The sequence below is a fragment of the Scomber japonicus genome, chromosome 18 (genome assembly GCF_027409825.1).
Source record: "Scomber japonicus isolate fScoJap1 chromosome 18, fScoJap1.pri, whole genome shotgun sequence".
NCBI lineage: Eukaryota > Metazoa > Chordata > Actinopteri > Scombriformes > Scombridae > Scomber > Scomber japonicus.
The window spans coordinates 13051157-13077926 of record NC_070595.1 but is presented as its reverse complement, the minus strand read 5'-3'; the positions used below and the strand labels follow the sequence as shown (position 1 = coordinate 13077926).

At 41.6% G+C, this 26770-nt stretch overlaps 1 protein-coding gene across 1 annotated transcript; it reads right to left on the bottom strand.

The window, feature by feature from the left end:
• Nucleotides 1-227: 227 nt before the first annotated feature.
• On the bottom strand, nt 228-25585 carry nherf1b (NHERF family PDZ scaffold protein 1b). Its single transcript, XM_053338595.1, has 6 exons — nt 24589-25585; nt 8290-8460; nt 5777-5930; nt 3693-3736; nt 1990-2109; nt 228-1890 (listed from the first exon to the last, which is right to left on the bottom strand). Exons 1-6 carry the CDS (start codon nt 25237-25239, stop codon nt 1753-1755), a joined length of 1278 nt encoding a protein of 425 aa, XP_053194570.1. The 5' UTR covers nt 25240-25585; the 3' UTR covers nt 228-1752.
• Nucleotides 25586-26770: the final 1185 nt, after the last annotated feature.

The window sequence follows — 26770 nt, the reverse complement described above, 5'->3', positions numbered from 1 at the left end:
TATATTAAGTTAGATATTCAAAAGACACAAGAACATTTTTATTTAGGAAACTGGAACCAGAAAAAGTTTGGCATTTTTTTCTTAAAAAATGGGTCAAAAGGATTAATTATTATCAAAAAAGCAAGAGTTGAATTTTCTCTCAGCTTTAGTGTTCGTCGCCCAGCTTCACTACTGTGTATTTGTCCTCAAATAGGTGTATAAAATCAACACCCAGCCAGGATAACATGGTTGTAACATGATTTATTGCAGTAAAGAAACTGCTCACGGTTTACACAAGCTACAAAACAACTCTTCATATAATCCCACCTTCAAATCTAGTGAAGCGCAGATGTTCTTTTAGACATACGTGATCTCAAAGTTAATTTTTTAAGACATCAATAGAAACATGTAAAAAAAAAAAATCACAAGGTATTTTTCCAGGAGCAATAAAAATATTCTGTATGTGAACTGCACAGTCATTCACAGCAGGCACGATGACAAAGTGTGGACGGTATAAGTTACTCAAAATCTGTAGTTCACATTGACCATGTCCAGACAAACTATGGATAAATGGCATGGTAGCAACACAGGGTTAAGCTGAACTCACTTTCATTACAGAGAGAGGGATATTTATCAAAAATGTAAAAATATACATGATATATGATATATATTTATATATATATATATATATATATATACACAGCACATTATAGGAGAATCCCCTTTAAAATCTTTCCTGTATAAAGCCATCAGTGCATATTTTTAAAACACAAAAAAATGACATGCAAGAAATTATTTTGTGAGGAAAGCTGATTAGGAATTATATCATTTTAACAAATTTAAATATCACAAAAATTGTCTGTAAAGAAGTTATGAGTGGATATCTACACTGAAAAATATTTATTTGAATGTTGAAATAAATGACCTGAAAGTGAATTGAACTCAATCCTGTGTCTGACACAACAAATAAAAAGGTAAACTAGAGATAAATGATAAAATGATTGTCAGGCTGGTTTTACAGTATGTGCCTGGTCCTGTTATCGTTCTACATGAAGACAATGTTTAAAGATTAGTAGAAACTGTCAAATGACAGATAGGAAGACGGAGGAGCGGGTCATTAAATTGAGCGTGACGATAAACTCCTCCACCTTGTTTCCACAGGCACCAGAAGCTGACCAGCAGGGACTGTCAGGGTCCACTGAGAGCACACACACATACACAGAGTCTTACCTCTGTCACCTTTGGGGTATTTACATAGACTTACATTCATTTTCTAATCCTAAGCTTAACCTCTGGCCCAAAAATCAGCATTTTACCAATTGGGGTCTTAGCCCCAATTGCACAAGCTGTCCCCAATTAACTGATGTTAAGTCTGGTTTGTGCCCCTAAAAGTGTCTTAAGGCATAACAACACACACGCCCATACACATACAAAGACACACAAAGGGTATGCCCACATACAAACAGAGCATGGATACACACATGCACACACACACACTGTCAACAGGGTCCAGTTATCTTTTCTTGGCATATACATCTTTAGTTCATCTTTAGAATCTTTCGTTAGTAGGACATCAGACTTATAATATGTGTAATATAATAACATGACGAGTAATAAGAAGAATACTACATTTCACAGAAAGGCTTAAATTTGTCATAATAATAAGGATTTTAAAATGATTCTAATATCTATAATAAAAATATCTGTGTGTGTGTGTGTGTGTGTGTGTGTGTGTGTGTATGTGTGTGTGTGTGAGAGGTGAGCTGAGATGTCCTATAGGTTGCTGAAGAGTTCATTTTTCTTGGTCCAGTCCATGGGTGGGGCTCTCTTGTTGGAGCGCTTCTGGTGGGCGCGCTCTTTGACCTGCTGTAGGGTCAGGTTGAGAGCCGGGATGGTGTTTGTGATCACCAGCTGAAGAAAAACAGAGAAAATGCAAATTATATTTCAAGACACGTGTGCAACCGTACGGCATTTTTACAGATTTTTATCCTGTAAGAATCTGTGATGTACCTCAGGTGGGGTGTCTGTGGGCGGGGTTGTAAGCGAGGTGTTGGAAGAGGTGTTGGACGGGGAAGGACTGACGGACAGCTTCGAGTCCCTCTCTGCCTCATTGGCCCCTCTACCGTTCACCTGGCAACACAAATACACTTCAGCATCGCTTCGTAACATTTACTGACAGATTATTAAATGCACAGACGACACTGTGAATCTTCTGTGAATGGGAAACTATTATCCTTTTTTTCCAGCTTTGGTGCAGTATGAGAACTCACCACAAGGAGGCTGCCTTGGATTTGAATTGGTTATTTCTACCTGTACCATACTTAGAGGTGCCTGTGTAGTGACATCAACAGTCTGACCATTTTCAAACATGCTTGTCTAACACATAATTAGTTTAATAAAATCAAAACTAGCAATTCCTAAATACTTTTTTAAAGCATTTTACTGTTAAACATGTCAGATAAACTAGGAACCACTGATATTAATTATTTAGTATAACTGTGAGCTTTTATTGGCATTTATATGAGGAGCAATTTAAGTTCCTGCAGCCTCAGTGAAAGTTGCTCCAGCTCGCTGAACATAAACCTGTAAAACTTTTAAAAGACTTTTAACCCACTCCAACCCACTGCTCCTCTAAAGATATGTCACCTTTTTGACTGTTTGGTTTGACACCCCTGCCCCCCTTCCAGCTCTGCAACCTTTTAACTAGCATCTGTTACGCAACAATACGAGGAACATGGACCTTCATAACTGCACATACAGTCCCTGAGTAACGGGAAGCCCGGGTCAGGCTTCACTTTGCATATTTGGCCAAAAGCCCGAGCAGAAGCAAGGCAGCCACAATTTCTTTCAGTTTGTTTTTCTGATGTCTTTATACAGACCCTGAATTATCTCCTCTTATCAACAGCAATTTACATAAAGGTCTAGTGTGTTCACCTGGGAATTAGACACTCATAACCTGAGAGACCCTCAAAAAGCATTCCTGTCATACCACCAACAAATAAGAGCAGACATTTTTTGGAAGTATATAGTACAGGATTTGAAGTCTGAGTGTGTGTTGCCTCTAACAGTTAGTGGTGGTCAGAGTGTCTCTTTTGAGATTACGCCCAAATACTTCAGCAGGATTAACGTGAAGCTGCTACGTTCTTTACATCTCAACTCAAAGCAGCTAAATCTTCTGGATGAATTTTATTTTATTTTTTCATTTCTGTCCTTGGTTAAACAGGTCCAAAGAATTCAAAGTTAATGGAGTACTAGCTGGGTGGGGCTTTCTACAAACTGTAGCACCAAACAATGAACACCAGAAGGTTTAGACAATCGCAGGAAAGTCAGCCTGTTCCACGTACGCCTCTGTGATTGATAACTCTCTTCACGAGAGTCTGAATTCCCTAGAATGGCAGACCATTCCTGAAAAAAACAGCAGTTTGACCTTGGCCTGCCTGCTGGTTTTTCTGTGGCATGAGAAGAGCTACAGAGTATCCAGAGCAAACAACTTAACTATTATTGACCTCCTCACCACCAGGAAGGAGAGGCTCCATCAGTTAGGAGGGAAGTAGCTGCTGAGTGAGGCCAACAGCTCTTCAAACACTTCAAAGTCCAAAAATCCCACTTCTGGCTTTGGACTAAAGAAGACTTCTAAAGTAAATGATAGCTCTACAGACTTTGAAGTGTCATCCTGTGTTTCTATCTCTCTCTCTCTTGCTGGTGAATCTTACCTTCTCCTCCATTCCTCCATTAACGACAGGCTCAGGCAGCGCACCTGTAAGCATGGAAATCACACAAGACTCAGTCAGTTAGTCCAAACATACACCTTTGTTTTTTCATAATCAATGTCTCACTGTTGTTTGCTGTGGTGACACCTTCACTCCTTCGGTCCTGCACCATCGGAGCACAGAGCTCTATTCTGCTAGATCAAGAGTCTTTCTGCAGCTCAAATTTCATTCCACCTACACCTCCTCTATTACATAGCACATGTATGAGTAGATCATCTATTATTCACACATGGTTCATCTTCTATGAGATGTTCACTGATGCTGCTTAGCTGCTGCTTCTCTGATGAATCTATTAGCGCTCTACATATCAAATAGCTGCTGCCTTGAGCTTTTTTTGTCAGAAATGCATTTGGATTCTCATAAAATCATGTTTTCTCATGATCCACACAGTATCTAAACTACTAAATTAAGAGGTGGTAGCTGCAGACAGACATCCCATCATCACAGACATCTGTCACATCCCTTACCTTCCATCCCTCTGCAAGGTCAAAAGCTAATGATGACCTATTACAGGAGATAGCAGCTGCTCCTTCAGTCTTAATCTGAGATTTGAGTCCTCCTCAGGTCTTTGCAGTGTGAGTGTGTGTGTGTGTGTGTGCCACTGACTCTTGAGAAGAGCCTCTCCAAGTCCCAACATGGCTCCAGCTCCGGGCTGAGAGACCACTTGGAGCAAGCACCTTGGAAACCAAACAAAGAGGTCGGCCAGTTGGGTGGCTGAGAGACAAGGCACTGTGTGTGTGTCTGTGTACGTGCGTGTTGAAGTTAAGAGTCAGTGTAGCAGGTGCCCTCGTGAGTGGGCAGTATGTGAAGTGCAGGCAGTTACCTGGGAAACACCTCACAGGAATCTCTCCCAGTAGGGCGTTATACTTTTTAATCTGGGTCTGGAGGGTGACTGAAATGAAGACACATCTGCCTCTCAGTTCCTCTTTTGCCCTGCTGCGGTCCACCGCACAAGAGTACACAACATATGTCATCTGAGGCACGTGCATACTAATGTATCTAACTAATCTATTAATAATCAACTGAGAACACTTAGAAAAGTCCACAAGGAATAAATGCTCAAATATCAACCTAAGAAAAATGTAATTTCTATTTTTTTATTTGTACTCTATAACTCCATCTAACTACTCTTCCCTGGATACATAGGTTGCCATGCCAACAGCAGCTAGCACCATGTTTATATGAGGAGTCTCTTAGAGTCAGGGTGCAACATTAACTTTTTTGTCCAACGGCCCAATGGTTAGTGAGATAATCTTTGTTTTGTGGGGAGTGAAGCAAATCTAGCAGTTACTTGCATATTTTAACAGCACTTGGCTAGTGGCTAATGCTTATTTTGTGTCCTACTTGGAGCAGAGGACACAACACCACCTGCCTGAGGATCAGCTGCTGGACCTTAGTCCACTCCTTACACACAGAAACCAAATCACAGACTGTGCTGGGGCTCCCCCTGGGGGCCCTCACAGGAACACCAGGGCCTGAATCCCAACCAGCTCCAGAGGTGCTTTGGATAGATCAGTAATCTATCCAAATATTTTCCATTTTCATGATATTTTTGAATATGAAGTTACACTGTAATATAAAACCTCAATGAGCTCTTTACAAACAACACTGTTACTCAGCACAATTTGACTGTGATCTGTCTGATCTGATCTATTTATGTCTGTAAGATTAACTTTCTCTGCAGGGCATCAACATGAGGGGGGTAGGAAATGGATGTGCTCAGTATCCGTCTCTGTCTGTCTGTGTTTCTTGGCATAGAGAGAAAGAGCGAGAGAAAGCAGAGCCAAGAGACTGTGTGACAGACTTTTAATTTGCTGCTGTTTAGCGGAGACAACAGGACAGCAGGAGAAGACAATATGCTGGTCTATAGTGTCGACAGCATGTCTTTAACAGAGGCTGTTGACTGACAATGAACCTGGAGTGAAACACTACAAGATAATTGAGGTCATTCGCTCTCCTGCCAGATTGCCATAGAAAACTAACTGCCTCTTTTATGGTGAAATCTTGTTGTCTGTGCATCCTCTCACCAGTGAGGTGGTCCGTGTTGGGGGCCACTCGGCACTTCTTGAAGAAGGCATCTGTTTCGGGGTCCACCACGAGCAGACGGGTCTCACTCCCGCCGGCTTTAATCAAAGACACGACATCTGAATGCGTCTTCCCCTCCACTGACACACCGTTCACCTGGGGAGGAGGAGGAGGAGGAGGAGGAGGAGGGGGAGGAGGAAGAGAGAGAAAGAAAGAGATTCTTTTGTTTCTTTTTTTGGGCTGTCTGTCTTTGTTCTCATGCAGAAGTGAACAAACTGTTTTATCACTGTGAGGATTTCTTTCTCAATATTATCACTTTGTCTGCCAGAGTTTCCCGGAAAGGAAATCCTGTATGCACACACACATTCCTTCAAATACTCACAAAACTCACAAAGAAATATTCACACAGTACTCAGGAGTCTACAAAATAGTCCTTAGTTTAGTTAGTTTGTGCTTTCAATCAAATTTTATCCATGATGTTCACATTTTCGACTAAGACAGCTGCAAAAGACTTCAACTCTCAGCTTTCTGGTTTACAGTAACATGTCAGGTGGCTCCCTCCCAGACCAGCTGAGTGCTCTGGGATAAAATCACCATGGGAAAGCATGTGAGAAATGTCTCCAAGGGTGTGTGTGTGTGTGTGTGTGTGTGTGTGTGTGTGTGCGTGCTTAGGTCATAGGGTGGACCTGCACGTCTAAGCCAGTCCCACAGAGGAAGCTAGACAATAGCTGCATGGCCAGTAACAGCAGTAACAATGGCTGTCCGCTCCCCACAAAGCCCCGCTCCTCAGTGGGTGGTGTTGCTGTCTGGGGCCCTCTGGGGGACTGGAAACCCCTCTGTAGACTCTCACTAACACAGACCCTGTAGTCCTTTTAATCCCCCAGTGCTCTCTATCCTCCTCCTCTCCATTTTATTCTTGCTTCTTATATTTTCCACACAATAATCACTCACACTCACATGTTCAGCTGCAAATGTGGTCACTCACTCGCTAGGTGAAAGGTGACGTGTGTGATGGTACACATCATTTGGCCACACTGCCAATGCGATTTGACCACGTGTTTAAAATGTGGTGTAAATGAGTCAGAGGTTTAATTTTGTCCATTGTCAGTCTCTTGTGTTGGGTGGCTAAATAACACTGGAGGTGTGGTTGTTTCATCTATTAGGACAATAAAAAGGCATAAAGGATATCTGATCCATGGTGAGCCTGTGAAATCTATCCCTCGTATAATAAGGCTGTATACTGTATCGCATCAGTTAGTTAAATATATTGTTGCAACTGTGATTTTTATTTTTCCAAATGTTTGAACTTTTATCAAACATTTTAATAACAAAACAGTTATTTTGGGTTGCAGCCACTACAGGTGACAAATAAAACTGCAATTCTACTTTTGTGCCATATGTTGTAAGATAATGTAATTTTGCTCCCTCATACATGCCTCTAAGTTAGTCACTCTACACTGTTAAGAGGTGGGCAGAGCAGACCCCTGACCAGTTAAAAAACAGATTATTATTGTGTCTTCAAGGGGATTTAAGACCCCACCCAGTGGCTATTAGAAGATCAAACTGCTCTGTACTTAAGAGTACAACATCAACTGGTGCTGGTTGACTTAGATAATAACTTTTTAAGTAGATGTTTGTTACTTAGGTACTTTCTGTGGAAAAAGTAACTAGTACTGTGTTAGTTTTATTTTCTGTCTTAAAACAGTGGATCATTTGTCTACTTGTTAAAGGGGACACATCGTGCACATTTCCATGTTCCAGGTTCTAATGTAATATCTTTGCATGCTTTCCTCTGTCTGAAACAGGCTGTTTAAACTCCTGTCTCTTTAAGGCCCGCCTCCTGATGAGCCCACTCTGTTCTGATTGGTTAGGTCGTAGAAGCTGCCTCTCAGCAGAACAACATGTAGTAGTGGGATTTTACTTCTTTTTCACATTCTTTACCTGAAATATAAACTTCTCAAATACATCCATACATATCCGAGCCTAAATCTGATCTGAAATATAAGAGTGGACAATGCAAACAATCCGTGGAACAAGCTTAGCAACAAAGGCTACAAAACTCATTTGTGGGGATATACGAACAATCTATATGAAATAATTTTTTTTAAATAGAAATGTTTCTCTTTTATCTCATACCACACTTTATAGTTGAGTTGAGACGTAATTACACAATACACTATTCTTCTCTATTTTTATCCCTTTAAAAAAAAACTAGCTGGTCAGAGCGGAAATATGGCAAGCTTATCAGGATACACAATTCGCATTGATATTTTTAGGTGAGTTGGGTGAAAGGTCTCACATCAGATACTTCTTATAAATATTGCTTGTAAGGCAGGTAAAGAAACAACGATAGTTGAAACTTCAATTTCCTTACAACTACCCAAGATATTTTGCAGCTAAATTAGAAAATCAACTAATATTGGTCTAAGAAGAAAAACCTGACATTGACATTACATCATATTGAATACCAGACCTGCATGGCCTCAGTGTTCAAGCATTAACCTTATCAAAGTACCTGTACTATCCTGTCTTGGGGCTGCAGGCCTGCCCTCTCTGATGGAGAGTTCTCATCCACAGCTCGGATGTACTGGCCAGGCCGCGCTCGCTCGCTGTGCAGGTTGAAGCCATATCCATTAGCCTCTCGCCGAATCACGCAGAGACGTGGCCGCAGTTCAGTGCACACCTCCTGAAAGAGGCCAGAGGAGAGAAAACAGATATGTTGATATGTTGTATGTCACCTACATGAACAGACCAAAATGTTTGAAAAATACCTCAACCATGTGTGTCTCTTCTGGAAGGACAAGAGGCACAAATGTTACGGAGAGCTCCTGGGAATCGTTAACCATGAATATGAAGCCGAGGTTGAACATGCAAGTGGCTGCTGCATGCTGGTGTGTTGTGTGCTTTGTTTTTAACAATCTTGAGTAAACTATAGCTGTCGTTTGACTCCACGTGACTCTGACTGCTTGCCAGGAAGGAAAAGGGTCTTGGAAGAGAATGGGAGTATGTGATTGGGGGGTCTGCTGGGATGGTTTTCTGGAGAATTTGGGGAGGGGTAGCAGGAGGGGTAGTCTGCTTTGCTTTGGCCTTGCTGACTTGAGGAAGGGACTGCTTCCGGTGTGGTCGACAGCCTTGCTCAATCCAGGCTCCGCGAAGGACAATGGAAGCTGGGCGTTGACCTCTGACCGCCTCCCCTCACTCTGTCCCCGTCCTGCTCTGGGATGGCAGGAAGAGTAAGAGCCATATTGTCATCCAGGAAAAAACTCTACCTAAATTCCAGTACCTCCCTTCCGTTGTATGGATGAAGCAGTTTCTTTATTTAGCAGAGGGAGCTTTAATTGTCATCAAAGAGGTCATAACAAGAGAATATTGAGAGAAACGCAGGAGCTACAGAGCACAGGAGACGGCACTGGTCAGAATAATCTTTGTCACTGTGACCGAATCGGACCTGACACTCCCTCCACATCAGAGAGGCTGTGTGCTCCCGCCCTCGGTCAACTGTGCACTTGAAGACAATGAACAACCTCTAAAAATAAATCAGTGTGAATGAGTCACTATATACAGATGATACTAGCAGGATGGCTGATTGATTAAAGATACATAAAAATACCAACAGAGGTATTGTAAATGTGTGAAGTGTGGACATTATAATAAGTGAGGCAGTCTGAGTCAACATCTTCTTTCGTGTGCACACTCAACCTACCAATGACTCCACTGTATTATGTAATGCAATTGTTCTAAGCTAACACCCCTTCCACCTCCGCCAATAAAAGTGAACTTTTCTCTTTATCTCTCTGGAGACTTTTCTTAGGAAGAATGCTTATGTCATTTCCAGAAATGAGAGACAGAAAACATGAGCTTGGAATAATAATCATCATCATCAATATAAATAACACATGAACACACTTTGTAAACTTTGTACACTGGTGGCTCCAAATATGAGAGAGAGGTCACTTCAAACTGGAAACTCCATTTCTTAGACGTCATGTCATGTGACAGTAGAAAAAGGACACCAATAAAGGGAACAAAAGTCCTGTTCACACCTGGCATTAAAATGTGTCTTGGGTCATCTGATCACCTGTATTTTGATTGTACAGCTTGAAGTACAGGTGTGATTGCATCCAAGAAGCATCCAGATTGGGCTGCATATGGCCACATTCTTTTAGCAGTGTGTACTTGAATGCGTCGTGGGCCACATAAAAGGACTGCAATCCTCAACTTACATCCTCTGTATGTACTCATTGACGTGCCAAAGGTGTCATATTAAAATGTGAAACAACAAAAAGAAGCACAAGGTCTTTGCAAACTTTTCTTTCTTTTGATTTCTGGCAGAGTAGGCACGAGAAGTATATTGTTGCCTCTGGTTAGAAACCATGCATGTGGTCTTGTATGTGATCTATATATGATGTATTTGTACATTTGCATATAGAGCAGGGAGGTGAGATCATCGAGACACATAATGCTAGGTGTGAACCGATGTACTTAAGCAAGGGAACAGGTTTCAGAGACCTCACTTGCTGCAGTTTAGCAGACACTTTGTTTTTATTTATAGGTTCTGATTCATCTATTTCCTCCCACCAGATTTGAATTTGGGCAGATAATGTTCTTTCTCACACGCCCTTTCGGTATTAAGGCAGAAAAGCTTTTTTATAAAAACATAGACCAAATCTATAACTTTAATTTGTCAACATTTTGGAAGTGCACATATTTGCTTTTCCATATTTTAGATGAGAAGACCTCTCATGGCTGTCCATTAAATAAGAAGCTAGAGTCAGCATAGCTTAGCTTAGCACAAAGACTAGAAACAGGGGGTAACAGCTAGCATAGCTCTGTTGAAATGTCACAAAATGTGCATTATCAGCACCGCCAAAAGCCTGTTGCCAGGAAACCCATTGAGGGTTACTGATCCCGGCCAAAAAAAGCTGCATAAAATGGTGAATTGCTGTTTTTACACTTCAGTTTTTGTATGAAGTGTGAATGTCAAACTTTCAAACAATCATCACTTTGCTGCAGCTCATATTATACTATCATCAAAATATATTCAACAAAAACTTGATTGGAAATAGGGCACAGTAATGGCAACTAACATCTATCTGTCCTCATTAGTCATGCAGATTGACCATCTTTGAGTCCGTCTCTGTCGAGAGCCAGCTGAGCAGCGGAAGAGTGTGCTGAACTTTTACTCTGCTGATCAGACGAGCTGCTGATAAGAGCCCTACAGCAGGAGTTTCATCATACTGGTAACTGATTAGACAAAAATCGTTTTCTTGATTGCTTATCCCTCAAGTATTCAAGTGTTACACCCAAGTACAACAACCTTCGTTTACAAGTTATTTAAGTTTAAATGACGCAACCAGAAGTACAGACTAAGCAAAAAAGTCTGAAGCTGCCTTTTCTTTATTTTCTTTTAGTTAATGTTTAGTTCAGGTACCATAGACTTTTCTTAACATATGTTTCTACCTTTCTCTCCCCTGACAGCCTGGAATAATTTTAGCTGTGTGATGCAACATTTGCTTGAAATCTGATGTTCACCACCACGTTACTGAATGAACAACGCACATGCAGTGACTTATGCAACTCCTAAATCAGGAACTTGTGATTAAAACACTAGTGGTGGTCACTAACAGTCAACTTGAATCAGTGAGTCATTATTACTCAGTTAACCATGTGCCTCCTTTTGAAAACCCAAAAGTGCCATCAACGCATGCCGCAGCCCTGGCAACACACTCACTGACTCATCGGGTGCCCTGGCTGACGTTAGGCACCCCTGCGCGGGGAGAGCGGGTGAGGGAGGCTCTGGCAGGGACAACAGAGGAGGGTTTGTGTCAGTGAGGAGTGGACGGCAGAGGAGTGGACGGCAGAGGAATCTCCACGCGGGTCTGCAATCTGTGGAATCTGCTGAACACACACGAGCCAAGAGGTTGAAACCAAGGAGGACACAGCGATTTACTCCTTCTACTTGTCAAACATTTGTGTATTTGTGTGTATGTTCAAGTTCCTCCTTAACTTCCTTCAGGTGTTAAATAGCAAAGCATTTGATGGCAGTTAAGACAACAAATACAATGTCAATTCTCTAAAAATGTCACAACTGATAAATACTGTTAAGAAATGGGCACATAAAAGAACATTCAGGGGACATACTGTAAATTACAAACTGATATCTTAACTCCTCCACACACAATCAGCTGAGGCCAGTGGCTCAAGCAGAGTGATATACTACAACAACCCTGTCAACACGCAAAGCTCCCTAATTTACACTACGAGTACAGCTAAATATCTGTGCCAGTCTGGTCTTGAATTCACATTAATTCAGCAACATTTGTATACTTCATTCTCAGACACAAAAGCATCAACTAGTACGTGATATGTGGAAGGAAAACACTGATTCATTTATCTACTTCTGGAGCTTCCTCAGATTTAGGTTATAGTAAGTCCACGGCAGGGCTGTGAAAGTTCAGGACTTCCTTATATAATCTGAAGGTTTAATAAATGTGTATTACACTCAATGTGACGGAACTTATTGTTAATATTTCAGACCCCTTAATTTAAAGTCACATCATTCTCTATTGTGTGAAAAGTTCCTCTCTGCCCAGAAAAACAGCGTTTTGAGATGAACACATTCTCACAGTGACACAAACTTTCCCTCCGAGGAGGGAAGTGTTGAACAGGAACTGTTGACACATCTTCCCTCAATATGCTTCCCTCTGTGCTGGCTCAACTTCCTGACATGAAAGAGAAATCAATATACAAGCACACCCAAATATATGCAGACAAACACATATGCAGACATACCCATGCCGTCATGGGACAGGAGGCTTTCACTGGTTAATATCTACAGGATGAAGAGTGTGGAAAAACTAAATAAACTGACATCATAACGTCTCACTGTATTTGACACTAACTAAATGAAGCTGGGCATTAACGAGCCGCTCTGAAATACTGACTACCACAACAATGAAGCAAATCTGAAATGGATTAACTCCTCAACATAAATAAGCTATAAAATGACTCATCCTGTCTAAACCTAAAACACACTGGAAAACAGGGAGGAAGGCTGAGTTAAATAGAAAATGGAGATTTTCAGAACAGATTATTTTCAGAACCATCTTTAATATTACAGGTGCCAGCAGGGAATTAACCCTGCATCCATTATCTGCTGTATGGAGGAAGAGGAGAGAAGGAGGCATTAAATTATGGCACAAAGATAGTCTGCCTGGAAACACACCACAAATCTCAACACAACGGTTGAGATTTAGACTAATAATCCAATATACAGCTGCAAGTAATGATTATTTTCATTATTGATTCATCAGTTGCTTACATGTCAATCAATGAATCATTTACTCTATAACATGTATAGTGAAAAAGGCTCATCACAAGGCGTGACTTTGTGTGACGTTTTGGTCATCGAATGTTGAGCTGACTATAAGCTGATTACATGCATTTTATAACTTGGTCTGAAGTTACTTGCATGAACTTGTTCACCAGTGTGTTAATATTCAACTACTACTGAAACAGTATAAACACTGACCTGGGTATATACAAAGTTAAGTGACACTGGACAGTCCAAATACCTGTTTCTGTCATGTAGAAAGTACTATTGCATCATATTTTGTTTGCACTGAGACAAATATTTATTCTACCTACATACCTCCTTTTTTTATTAAGATACGCCCTCCTTCAGGCTGCAAATGTATGAGTGTAGTCTCTATCTTCACAGACTATGAAACGCTTTGGCAACTAAAAAAAGCAGATGCTTTGAATACCAATCACTCCAAAACAATACCAGGGCACATTTTAATATTCTCAAAACACACTTCTGAGTCTCATGACTGTCTCACGAAACTCACTGCATCTGCTACTCTAGCTCACAGTTTCCAGAGGTTCATGTAACCCTATTTTATACTTTCTTTTTTTCCTCAGGAAGCCGAAATAACCAGGAGATAAGTTAGTGAGGCAAAGATCAACTTACAGGCCTCTGACACAGCTGCAGTATGTATACCACATATGTAGGAAGCTGAGGACATTAACCTATCAGGCCAAAAATGAAGTGCTTGATTTAAAAATATAAAACAATGGATGGCAAATGTTGGTTTGTCCACCGTTATGGTGCAGACTCAAATATTGGATTACCATGAAATTTTGAAGAGACATTCATGACTTGTAGAAGATGAACCCTAATTACTCTGATGATCCCCTGATTTTAACTCTGATGCTATCATAAGATTAACATTTGTAGTTTTTATAGTGTCACCATCAGGTCAAAATCATCAGCATGTTGTCATTGTTACTGTGTGAGCATGTTAGCATGATGACATTAGCTCAAAGCATCTCTGTGCTGCCTCCCAGAGCTGCTAGTAGAGCTGTAGTGTTGTTGGAAAATCTTTGCTCCCTGGAATGCAACAGTGAATATTTAACACACAAATTACAGCTTAAAAGCATGTTTTGTAACCAAAAGGCAATGTTTTACATTTTAATGGGAAGCCCAGATGTCATATTTCATCATGAAATTGATCTTTGAGCAGAAACTTAATGGGTCATGTGATGATGAAGGGATGAGATTGGTTACTGCAGCCACAATATTGTAGCTAACCAAATTATTCTGTCTCATGTTTTTCCTTCATCGAAAACAGAAACAACAAGGTCACATAATAAGACTCAAATGAGCCCTTAAATAAAAGTTATCAAATGTCAACATTTACATGGATATTGCCGCTGAAAAAGGGCACATGAGCACATTCCTCATTCCTGCCTTCGAGGTATCCACAGGTGAGAGTTTGACAAGCCAGACTGATTGATTTGAATCTTCGAAACCCTCCCAGGGACTATTAAAAGCAAACAACTACCTCCATAATAAACATCCATCATGTTTATCACCCTCTGACTCAGCCACCAGAGATTCGCATCTGCCGGGCTCTCCTGCTGATTCTGTTCGACAGAGCAGCGAAGTAGCTGCGAGTGATGCAGTGATGCAGTCACTGACATAGAAAGAGCAGTCTGTGGTCTATGTATGTGTATGTGTGTGTGAGGGGGTGTGTGTTTGTGCTTGTTCTTGTGAGAGAGAGAAACTGCAGCTCTGCCACACGGGCTTCTAGTTACTTCATATTTTCCTCAAGCTTGGCCAGGGGACCGATGTAACTACAGGCTTTAATAACTACAGTGTAGGACATCCATTACTGCCGGCTTGTGTCATTCCTGCACAGCTCCAGGCCTCCGACACTACTTCTCTTACTGTTGGACAAAGCCAGGACAAAAAAATTACATCTGTTTTGGGCTAATGATAACACTTAGTAAACTCACTAAACCATTTACTGAAACCTGTCACACCCAGTTCAGATATGTCATCTGAAGCAACCTCGCTTTCATCTTTGCATATTAGTCTATGTCTTTTTCCTTCTGCTGCTTATTTAAGCCCCCTACCTCATTCTAATAAGAAAGGGCAGCTCTCCCATGAGTTCGGCTTCACAGCACCTCTTTGATCAGCATAAAGAAAAACCCCTAAGTGACACACTGCCAGGCACCATGGTTACTTAGTGACATGACAAACTGTTGGCCTTGCAGTCCTTGTGATGGTCATGTGTAGCTTTGACGGAGATTAACAGCCTCAAGGACAAACTTAATAAATGTTTGATGGCCTCACCAGCGTAAACCTGGTTCCTTTTTAACCACCACGGCACAAGTTTTGTCCAATTGAGTGTACGGAGCGCACCACTCTCTCAGGCAGGGTGGGGGTGTTGGATTTCAAGATGGACCATTGAACCAGCTGCTAAGCAGGCAGAGGAGGGAACAAAGCACCCTACTGTCCCCCCTTCCATTTAAGGATGGGACAAACTGGCTCTACAAAAGACACCAAAGAAAGGTTCTGCCGAGGGTTCCCGTCACAATGGACTCTTTAGGGGGAAGGACTGAAAATAGAAGAGTAATGTCAGTCATCACAGCAGGGGTACAGACACTGATAAGACCAAATGGACTGGCCTTGATTACCAGAGAGGCCTTGCATCCCTGGAAGATCTGTGGAAATGGAGCTAGCAGATTCTGCTTTTCCTCAAAAGTCGCCATCATTAGATTGTCCACCACCTTCTTTTTTAAACTCACACATTACATCAGCCTACGCCGACTGACAGTTTAGGTCCTATCACGAACCAAGGAGTCAACAAGTTTTATCTCCTAAGCCAGTCTTCCTGTCCCTGACCCTCCACCCTTGCAGACCTGAACTTTGCATCAGACCAAAAAACCCTACTGCAAGTTCCTCTCTTGTTTTCACACAGAGTACAGTGATTGTAAGAAAATGCTTACATTATTTTCTGTGATGGGAAGGCATCACAGAAAATAAAGAAGTTAAGGGTTGGGTCTCACAAAGCAGAACCTCACTGTTACATAGAAGCAGAAGTCGCAATATGATGTAGTCAGACTCAACATTACATTTACTGGGAGGAAAACAGTAGTTCATTCAGCTTTTCAGTCAGGAAACAACTAAATAAAATCAATTCACTGTCTAATCACAGATATGGGTTACTCATGTAATTAAAGAATGAGCCAGAAAATCCCCCTCATTTAGTCTGCAATTCCTAACGTTTGCCTGAATGGTTGCCCACAATTCCCACTCACCTCATCTGGACATGTTGCAAATAACTCTTGGTGGAACATGTAGGTGGAGTCCAATAACGACGGCAAGAGACTGAGAGTTACCAGTGAAGAAAAAGTCATGCCCTTTAGTCAAAACGTGCCTTGCAGCTGTGTTGCATTATTGAGGAAACTGTTATTGGAAAAATTAATATATTTTCTCTGTGGGTGACTGGCAACCTCAGTGAAATGTAAAATAATGAGTCAAAAAAGGCCTGATTTTGCAGTTGAACAAGAAGTATCTCATAACAGCTAGTCATCTACTATACGTTGGTATTAGTGTTATCCAGAGAAATAAGACTACAGCCATGCTAGAGGCTAGTGACGCTGTATGCACAGTGGTTCTTTGAACTAAAATATGCTCACAGTGACAATGCTAACATGCTGAGGTTATATGTGGTGATAGGTGATATGAGGGTAGGGTTAGGTGTATTGTTTGCAATGTTCACTGATTTAGTTTAGCATTTTAGCATGCTAACATACGCTAATTAGCACTAAGCGCATCTAAAGCTGCTGGGAATGTCATTAGTTTTTCAGATATTTAAAGTATAAACCAAAGTATTGGACAAACTGAATTCAAGTTTGACTTGATGATGGCGCTAGATTGAAAGTAATTGGACCTCTAAAGCTAGAATTCATCCTGAGGAGGAAGATGAATATCTGTACCAAATCTCACAACTCGAAATCACAAATGTACAAAATTTCATGGCAATCAATCAAAAGTTTTTTCTTGCTCTGTCTTAGCCATAATCTCATGTGTGGCGTCTCTGTCTTGTACTTGAAGAGAGGGGAATAGCAGGGGGTGAGTCTATTTCAGGGCGAGCAGCGAGTCATTTCCCTCTCCACCCCCGGCAGGGCGAGGCCCTCCGGCTCATTGTCCGGCCGGGGTGGTGAACCTTTAGCAGCATGGAATGGGAAATGGAATGTGGCATTGTAGAGTCTCGGTCCAGTATCCCATGGGACCCAATCACCAACAACCCCACCACCCACACACACACATATATACCCCTACCCCCCTACAAAACACACACACAGGGTTCAGGTTCCACCCCTGACCTGGGCCAGTGTGGCCTTTGCGGTGGTGATAGGACAGTGGTGCTGTTGTTTGCACTGGCGTCACTAAGAAGTTTTAGTGAAAGAAAGCACTATGATTTACATAAATGATAATTGTGATACACTGTTGCCATTGATTATTTGCTCTGTAACCTAATCAATACTGCAGAATATTGTTCCCCTGTGATGTGGTAGAACTATATCCTCATTTTGTCCGAGACATAAATGTTATGCTTTCTGGCTGTTCATGTTCCAGTTATGACTGTGTGACATTTAAATGCTGGCACATGTGGACATGTTGACATTAAAAAGTCTAGTACTGAGACATTCTGGTGGCCTCCGGGGGTTTAAACACTTACGCAATCACAGCGTTCTTCTTCAACATTTAATTTCCTGTCATCGCTATACTCTCTACTCTACTTTAAAAAGGCTAATTTACATTGTAGTTTGGTATACACTGTTGTTCAGCTGTCTCTCAGATGTTGAAAAGCCGCAAGCAATCCAGGGGTTTTGAGTCTTTTGGCATTTAGATTAAGCATTAAGATGTGTTTTTCCTGTTTCATTAAATATACATTGTAATGCACTGGACGCAAAATACTGCAAATAACAGAACTGCCTGTATGGTGATATCTTGGGCGATGCTTTGTGATAGTTTATTTTACTATGATTATCAAGTGATTCCCACCCAGAAGACACAAAAAAAGACTATTCTGATGACAATCAGTGGATAGTGATAGAAATGTATATTTAAAGTAACGTTAATGTCTATATAGGTATAACTAAAATAATATAATAATATAATATATCTAATATGATGTGATTTTAGTTCGATACCATTATTGTATGGCTTAAATTTTTACCTTTTTTTATATATTATAGGTGCCATTATAGTTATATGCTGAATGAAAGAACCTATTTTCTAGGGTTAGGGTTAGGGTTAGTGATATAGTAAAATTCCTGGAAGTTCAATTCAGGAAGTATATAAGGATAAAATTACGTTGGGATATCTGTTTCTGCCAGAATTCAATGACAATGCTTTTCATCACACTGATCCAAGTCCGCTTTAAAGCAGTGTGACATAAAACTGAACATATACATGTGACCCTTTTCACTGGTTGTATACTGTATGTCTTTGGTTATGAGCAAGGAAACTTGTTATATGTGAATATTGTTTAGAGGTTTTGGGACGTAAAGTGTTTACAGAAAAAGCAAGATTAGGATTAAGTTTTTTTGTTTTTTTTTTTGTTTTTTTTTACAAAATTGCCCAAATCTATATCTACATAACACACTCGAAATTGCACGTCTAGTCTCTCATGAACAAATGAGGCACAGGGAAACACGTTATATTTATAAATGCACAAATCTCTGAGTCAAAACACAATGAAGCCCATGACACCCCTCCACCCCGTCTTGTCATGTGGACCATTTCCCCTGAAACACACAACCCAACAATCAACAAAGAGCAGGGAGGAGAAGGGTGACTCCCAAACTTTCTCTCACGCACATGCTAGTACATACAAACACACACACACACACACACATGCACATACATTGACATGAAAACACCCACACAAAACAAATACACATGGGATGCATGTCCAAATGTATTGTGTAATAAATGTCAAGTGACAGCTTGCAGCCAGTCAGGCTGGTATAGAATGAATCATGATGTATATCTAATCCCGTCAGACAAACACAATGACACGCACTCCATTACCCAAACAGAGTCCGAACAATACCTGGCTTTGTGACAATGGATTCAATGATAATCAAACACACACACACAGCAAACTATCAGCTGGAAACACTGTTTACTTTGAACCATGATTCAGTGTCTGTTGCATGCTATTTGACCAGTGTCTGTTCATTTTATTATGCTATACCTCCTGTGTTCATTGCAGCCATTTAGTTGCTGCATTTGTCAGAACAATTTATGTGATGCTGTGATGCCTCTTTAGCCTCAGTTTACTATCCTATTATGAGTGGGCGGGACTCTCCCTGGTTTGGCGGTGGGAGGTGGGGGTAGCGGTGAGAGGAGGATCAAGACAACAAGGTGGGGGTAATCTTCCAACAACAACAATGACAGGAAACTAGCACAAACGTCCTGGGTTCTGTGAACAGGCAAAGACTTCCACAGACAGCAGCAGGAAGCCAGGAACACTCCTCTGACCATCCTGGCTCAAATAGTTACTAAAGGTGTGGCCACGCGGCGTCTAATCCATGACAAAAGACCATCTAAAGCTGACGTTTATTCTATTAATGGCAAATCTTATCCGCTATTCTTGAAAGCATGACATCATGTGTCGATGAATGTGGAGGTCATAAAAGTTCAAGGTAAGCTATCAAAATGTAAGAAAATCTGTAGAACTTCCACTGGTAGGAATGCCACATGGAATGCCACATGGAATGCCACACGGAATGCCACACGGAATGCCACATGAAATGCCACAAGAAAGCTTTACTGAATAATTCCTGCCAATACTACTACTTTGGGAGAAAGCACACACACACACACACACACACACACCGACTGACTGGTCCCATAAAACGAAATTAAAAAGACCATTGTAAGCTGATGCACTGAGGGCCAGAAAAAGAGGGAATCCTCCCATACAACAGCTTTAAGATGATTTGTTTAGGGAAAATATGTGGTGCCATGCACTTAAAGGACCACGCTTCCTTTGAAGCCCCAACAAAAAAAGCCAAGCATGTGTGGTGAAAGCAGGGGAAGGCTTTAATCTCTCTAATAAGCAGTTTTTTTTATGAACATGCTGATTAAAAGAGAGAAGTGACAGAAGTGACCGAAAGATCACGTGCTTTCTACCATACTGTTAAAATCATGCACATACATATAATCATACTTATAGAAAGTCTTACACACATACACACACTTAGAAACACTTGCCTACGTGTACCAGATCTCATCTAACCAAAGTCAATTTCATCTGACACAAGCTCTCTTCCTCTCCTGTAATTAGTGTTTAAGCACAGCCTTATGTAAGCAGCCAGCAGTCATTCAATAAGACTCCCAAACACTTCTCACACTCCCGCTGCAGTCTGAATGAATCACTCAAGCTAAAGCGAGAGCAGCATCGTTGGTGTAAATCCAGCTCCTGAACATTTTAAATGGGTTTAACTCCAAAATGGTGTCTGTCTGTGTGTGAAATACTGGTTTGCATTTTTAAAATAATGCTTGCTTATTTGAGGATGGGTAAGGCATTTTTTGTAGGGCTGCCACTACCATGAGATAACCACGATGTGTTCAAATGTAAATTCTGTGTGATCAACAATGCTAAACCTAAAGATATTCAATTTGAATTGATATAAAACTGAGAAATTGGGAAATCTTTAGGTTTGAGGAGCTGGAACCAGAAGATTTTTTTATGTTTTTATACAACTTCAACTATTTTTCTCTGGATGAGCTGATGGATGCAGATTTGTAACACGAGCTGGAGTCACTGAGACAACAATCACTGCTACTTCACTACACTTGCAGAGTAAAGATTTTACTGCCTGGTAAACAAAAAAAGAAAAAAAAGACGACCTTTGGAATCAACTATGTGTTTTTGTGTGTTTTGTTCCACGATGACGACAGAGGGCTGTAGTTTTCTATTCCCGGGCCACACTACATGTTTTGACCTTCATCGCTGCTTGTTCCATTTCTCACACCTCGCCTGTACTACTCACTTTCGCCTACCTTCATCCTCACACATGCCATACACCCCGCATGCACAGCGTACACACGACATCAGCGTAACCATGGCAACCTCAAGCGAGGCTCCTCGGCTTCTGGAGAGGGCGTTGCTCTTTCGAACCCTCTTTTGTGTCGCTTCAAAGACAAGGCCAGACGGCCGGCGTGCGGATGTCAGTGTGACTGCTAAACCAACGCTTTGTGTGTGTGTGCATGTGTGTCTGCAGTGTGTGAGGGGTTTGTGAGTGAGTGAGTGTGTGTGTGTATGTGTCATTGGCTGGGCCACAGGGCTCGGGCACAGGAATGCCGGACAGGATGTAGGGAGAAAATTCCAGAAACAGTGGAGTCAGTGCAAAATACAGCCTGAGGTGCCTCCGACTGTAACACAGCAGAGACACAGCAGACTCTAACCTTCATCCCTAGAGTCCAATTTATACTGTGTGTCTTCAGTCCCTAAGTAACTTCCTCAGCTCATGAAATCCTGGTTTGGTACACACTATGCTTTGATGAACACAAGCCTGCATCACACGTGAAAAAAAATCCCAACTGGGTTAATTCATGCTGCTTTTTTGGCTCCACATGTGAAACTCTGGGGGACTTTAAAAATGAAAATCCAAGTGGTGAAAATGAGTTTGTTAGGAGCACGATTGTTTGTTTCGACGCCACTTCCCTCTGGGTTGCGTGCCAGTGTGAACTGTACTGCCACAGCTCCATTAGGCCATCTGTGGAGAGTATCGAGAGTAAACACGGGAACAATTGGTGTATATTTCTAGGACAAACAACATAACCCAGCAGTGCTCAAGTACGTTGCACAAGTGTAGGGCCTTTCTTTTTTCACGTGAGGAAAAAAAAAAATCTCTTTAGTGCCAAAAACATAATTCCAAAACGCTCTGGATATGTGAAAGCTGTCATTAGGCAGTTATAAAAGAAAAAAAAGGAGGTAAGGAGCTCAATGAGTGGCTACCTATGACAAATGTCGACTCTGCACTCAGAGAAGCTTCGGTAATGACAACCTGACATTTAAGCTGAGGAGATGGGATGTTTATCTTTGAGCATCTGGATTCATATGGGGATGAGTCTAGAGACAGGCTAAAGCTGTGCTAGTGAGGCTTTTCTTATAAACTTTACATTAGGGCGGGTGCAATTAGTCTGAAGATGATGACCAAGCAGACAGACAGACAGACGGCAGCTTTCAGCTTTGACAGTGTTTCTGTACTGTGGTTAGATCGGAAGCCTGATTGAAATTTGTCAAAAAGGCCACTGGAGTTCAAGAAATTGCTGAGTTGATTAAAAACCACTTTCTCAATGATCTTGGCTATAAAAGGAAGATTTGAGATAGGTCTGTAGTTGGTTAACATGGAAGCATCCAGCATTCTCTTTTTTTTAGGAGTGGCTTAATGGCAGCTACTTTTAGGAGTTTAGGAAACGTGCCTGATTGAAGTGAGCTATTTATTATTTGTCGCCAACCTGTTTCCTCCATGGTTTTTTGGTCAACTGTGTTAATTTCTGACATCGCAGTTGAGTTATTCCTGAGAGGTCTTAGGGATTGCATCATTTTATTGTTTTGTTGATATTTAATCTTATGAATTTGATTTTTTCATTTTTTCAAAAGCAAGCTTATCAACCATAGCAAACAGAGTGTGAGTGCTGTTGATGTTCTTATTAATAATTTTAGTAAAGTGTCGCTGTCTAGCCTTGAGTAACTCATGGTTAAAATTACAAAGACCATGTCTGTAGAGGTCATGGTCAATTTCGAAGTTTAGTTTTTCTGCACTTATGCTCTGCTTTCCTACATTCTGTTTTCAAGGCTTTTACCACCATAGTGTTCCTCCATGGTTTTTCTGTCTGCTCAAGGTTGTCTTAGTTTTAATAGGTGCAACAGCATCCATGATGAGTTCATGAACTGACTCTGCACTCACAGTTGGTGACATAGCTATAGCCTCCATAAACTTGGAGGCTTATATACCAAAATGATTAGTCAAAATGTAGGTTTTAACAGCAGAAAAGAACATTTAATCTTTGTAATTGAGTAATATAATAACTGTCAGATGCCAAATTCATGTCATGATAGATATAATTTTAATAGATCTTCCAGCACTTTATGTAGTCAAAGTGTCACCACCCGTTTGTCACACTGATCTCCTCTCCTGTACTTTGAGGAATCATTAAAAAATGTACATCTTTGTTCATGGTTTCTCTGGTATTACTTCTTATAAATGCTGGACAGAGCTGGACAGCACATGGATGCACAGGCTGCTCTGTTTACGTGCTGTAAATCTAGTCAGACAAACAGATTAAGTGACGCAGGCAGAGAAACAAAGAGAAGGAAGGAAGAAGAAAAAAGAAAAGACCACATCAGGGTCTTTTTTTTTGCATCTTTGTTTGTAATTGCCGCTGGCTGTGCGCACGCTGTGACCACCTACAGTAATGTACCGAGCAGCAGAGACGGACACAGACACAAACGGCCTCGGGGGTAAACATCTAACAAGGAGGATGTAGCGAGGGGGTACAGATGGTCCAGACTGGGAAGGACCCTTTTCTCCTCAAGTGCTTTTTAATGAACTTTAATCCTGAATTCACAGCCACACAGACAGGAATGGTAGAAGAAAATAGGAGCAGACACAGCAACAAGTGGCTTCTGTGTAGCGAGAATGTGCTCATGTCATGTTTTAGAGAGAAAGATGAAAGATATGATATAATTCACTTAGTGGCATTCATTTCAGGAAGATTAAAAAAAAAAACAAATAACAAAAAAAAACAACTTCTTGCTGTTGTTTGTTGCGGTTTGTTCAGCAATGTGAGATATTTGTTATGGTTATTTTCTATGCACAACACAAAAACACAACACCATGTATTTTCCCCAAGTCTTGTTTTGTTCAATATTTGTTTGTTTTTTGTTCTTGCTCTGCTGCAGAAAGTTACTGCTGACTCATTACTGCTGACTTCATGTTTAACCCTAGAAATAGTTGCAGGTTCACTGTAATAGAGACACAATCACATTTTCAACTCATTGCTTTTTGGGCCAGTTGCAGGAAGAGGAGGGGGGGGGGGGGTCAGTTATTTGACAGTGACAGAGGGGATCCTGGTCCTGTTAGGTTCCTTTTCTCTCTCTCTCTCTCTCTCTCTCTCTCTCTCTCTCTCTCACCCACAGCATATGTCCAAGCCAGCTGAGCCTGCCCACAGCCTGGAGGCTTTGCAACAGGGAGCATGTGGGTGCAGCTGCGCATGTTCACCATGTTATTCCCACAGACAATCAATTCTTTCTAGGAAAACACTCCCACCATAATGTTTTCAGCCAGGCACACATAATGTCATATTAGCATTACATGTAGGCACTAATCCGACTAACGCTGCAAAACACAGTGTAGTCTAGTTGGAGGGAAGGAAAACTTGAACTTATATAACTTTGACAGCCAGTTTGGATGCTATTTTTGCGCATGTACTCACCTTCTCTGAGTTGATGCTCAGCTTCTTCTCGACGTGCCCGTGAATTCCTCCGTTACTCTCCGGCACCGGCACCGGCGTGGACTCCCTGGGTGTCCCGTCCACCTCCACCTCCTCCACCACCACCACCACTTCCACCTCGTCCCTCTTGGAGTGCCGCTCATCCCCGTTTTCTGTTCCTTCAACTTTCTCATTCACCTCCTCCTCCACAACCTCATCCTCCACTACTTCATTTTCCTCCACCACCACCACCTCCTCCTCCTCCTCTTCTTCTTCTACCTCCTCCTCCTCCTCCTCTTCGTCAAACGGTAAGGGGACACCGTCACTGACATACTCCCTCAGACACTTCATGTTGTGTTTCTTCAGCAGCTGCTCAGTGTCCGGGTCCACCACGATGAGCTCCAGCTGGCCCACGGTGGCTCGTATCCGGGACACGACTTGCTGGTGGCTCTCGTTCTCCACGTCCTCCCCATTCACGAACACCAACCGGTCCCCGGCGCGCAGTCCCGATGTCTCTGCCGGGCTGTCGGGCTCCACCAGCCGGATGAACTGACCGGTCTTACCTTTCTCCCCGTGGAGGTGGAAACCGTAGCCGTTGTCCCCCTTTTCCAGCGTGCACAGCCTGGGGCGCATATATTGGCTTTTGCTCGGCATGGTGAGCTTCACTCGCCTTCACACACTGCTGCTGCTGCTGCTCAACCTGTTGCTCCTTTGCAGTGGAAACGAGTAGGAGATCCACTCAGGATGCTGCTGAGGGGAGGTGTGAGTTAAGTGAGTGGTACCCCTTCAGGAAAAAAAAAGAGAAAAACCCCAACTCTCCCGCCCTCTTGGGGAGATTACTCCGTGGGAAACGGTGCTACTGTTTCTCTTTATACCCACTTTCACAACAAGTAATGTCTGTTTCGGGCTTTACACCTGATATAATCCTCTGTGACACTTTTTTCCAAGGTGCTGACCCGAGGACTGAGGCTGATCACTCCCACACGGCTCCCTTTCAGTATGCGACAAAAGTAGAAAAGCCACTCAGGAAGAGGGAGGTGCGTTCACGGAACAGCCCAGCTGGCTGCCTCATGCAAAGCAGGCAGGACTGGAGGAGTAAACACAAACCAAAGCAGTCCAGGAAAACACGATGATGGGAAGTTTAGAGGTTTGTAGTAAGAAATATGAGTGCAAACACAATAAATCTGGACATTTTTTAATTTAGGTTGGAATGAAAATGACAAAAAAAATATGTAGCAGTATTTTTTTTTATTACAGTTGAAGTTTCACGTAGTTTTGTGAGTTTCACATTGATTTGTTTTTGTAACAGTTTGCATTTTTCAGTCTTTCCCCTCTATGAGCAACATTAAATGTATTTAACTTTGCACTTTATTTTACATCTTGCACATACACCTATACATGTCTGTCTTGAGGCACCCTGATGAAATCTAATTTTCCAAAACTTTTGGCACATTTGCTGCATTTTGTCTATTTTGGGTTCTGAAACCTTTACTGAATAATTCCTGACAATTTTGAGTAGATTATCAATCCATTCATCTATTGGTGTTATAGTTGTGTAATTTGGCCATAATAAAGTTTGTGATCCTTTTTACACTTAAAACCATTTCATTTGTATGGCTTGTACAGTTTGCAGCAAAAAACAGCATTTATGCCAGTAATGTTTTCTCAACTAATAATCAGCATCAGTCTTTTGGAGCCAGTCAGCGCAGTGGCCCCTCTGGCCATTCAGAGAAATGAGTGACACCACTGTAAAAATAGAGCCTGGCATGAGGCTGCTCTATAAAACCTCCGGGAGGATTTGACTTTTCATCTGGGACCTGATAAGAAAACAGACACAGGAACTCTCAACACTCTCCAATCCTGGAAATTTTAAAGCAACTGTCATCAGCATATATAAACACAGTGTGTTTAGGGGAGTACAGCTGTTCGTTCAGTTAATGGGAAACCATCCAAATAATGAATTCAGTTTTTTCCACAGTATAGAACAGAAAATGACTCCATAATATGTTGCAGTATGACTTGTAGATGTGAGTGGGAGAAGAGGACCGCTTGAGGTGTGAGAGCAGTGAATCATGAATGTGCTCCATACACTGTCCATATAAAACACTGTATATAATGGTATAAGAAATAGAGGATAAATGTGTGTGCTGAGTCTAATGTTGCCTGTCTAATTTACTGCTTTCTA

Coding starts and splice junctions, on each gene's coding strand:
- nherf1b (XM_053338595.1), bottom strand. CDS start 25,239: ATGCCGAGCAAAAGCCAATATATGCGCCCCAGGCTGTGCACGCTGGAA. Junction 3,737..5,776: donor CAACACGGACCACCTCACTG/GTGAGAGGATGC, acceptor CCATGCTTACAG/GTGCGCTGCCTGAGCCTGTC. Junction 2,110..3,692: donor ATGGAGGAATGGAGGAGAAG/GTAAGATTCACC, acceptor TTGTGTTGCCAG/GTGAACGGTAGAGGGGCCAA.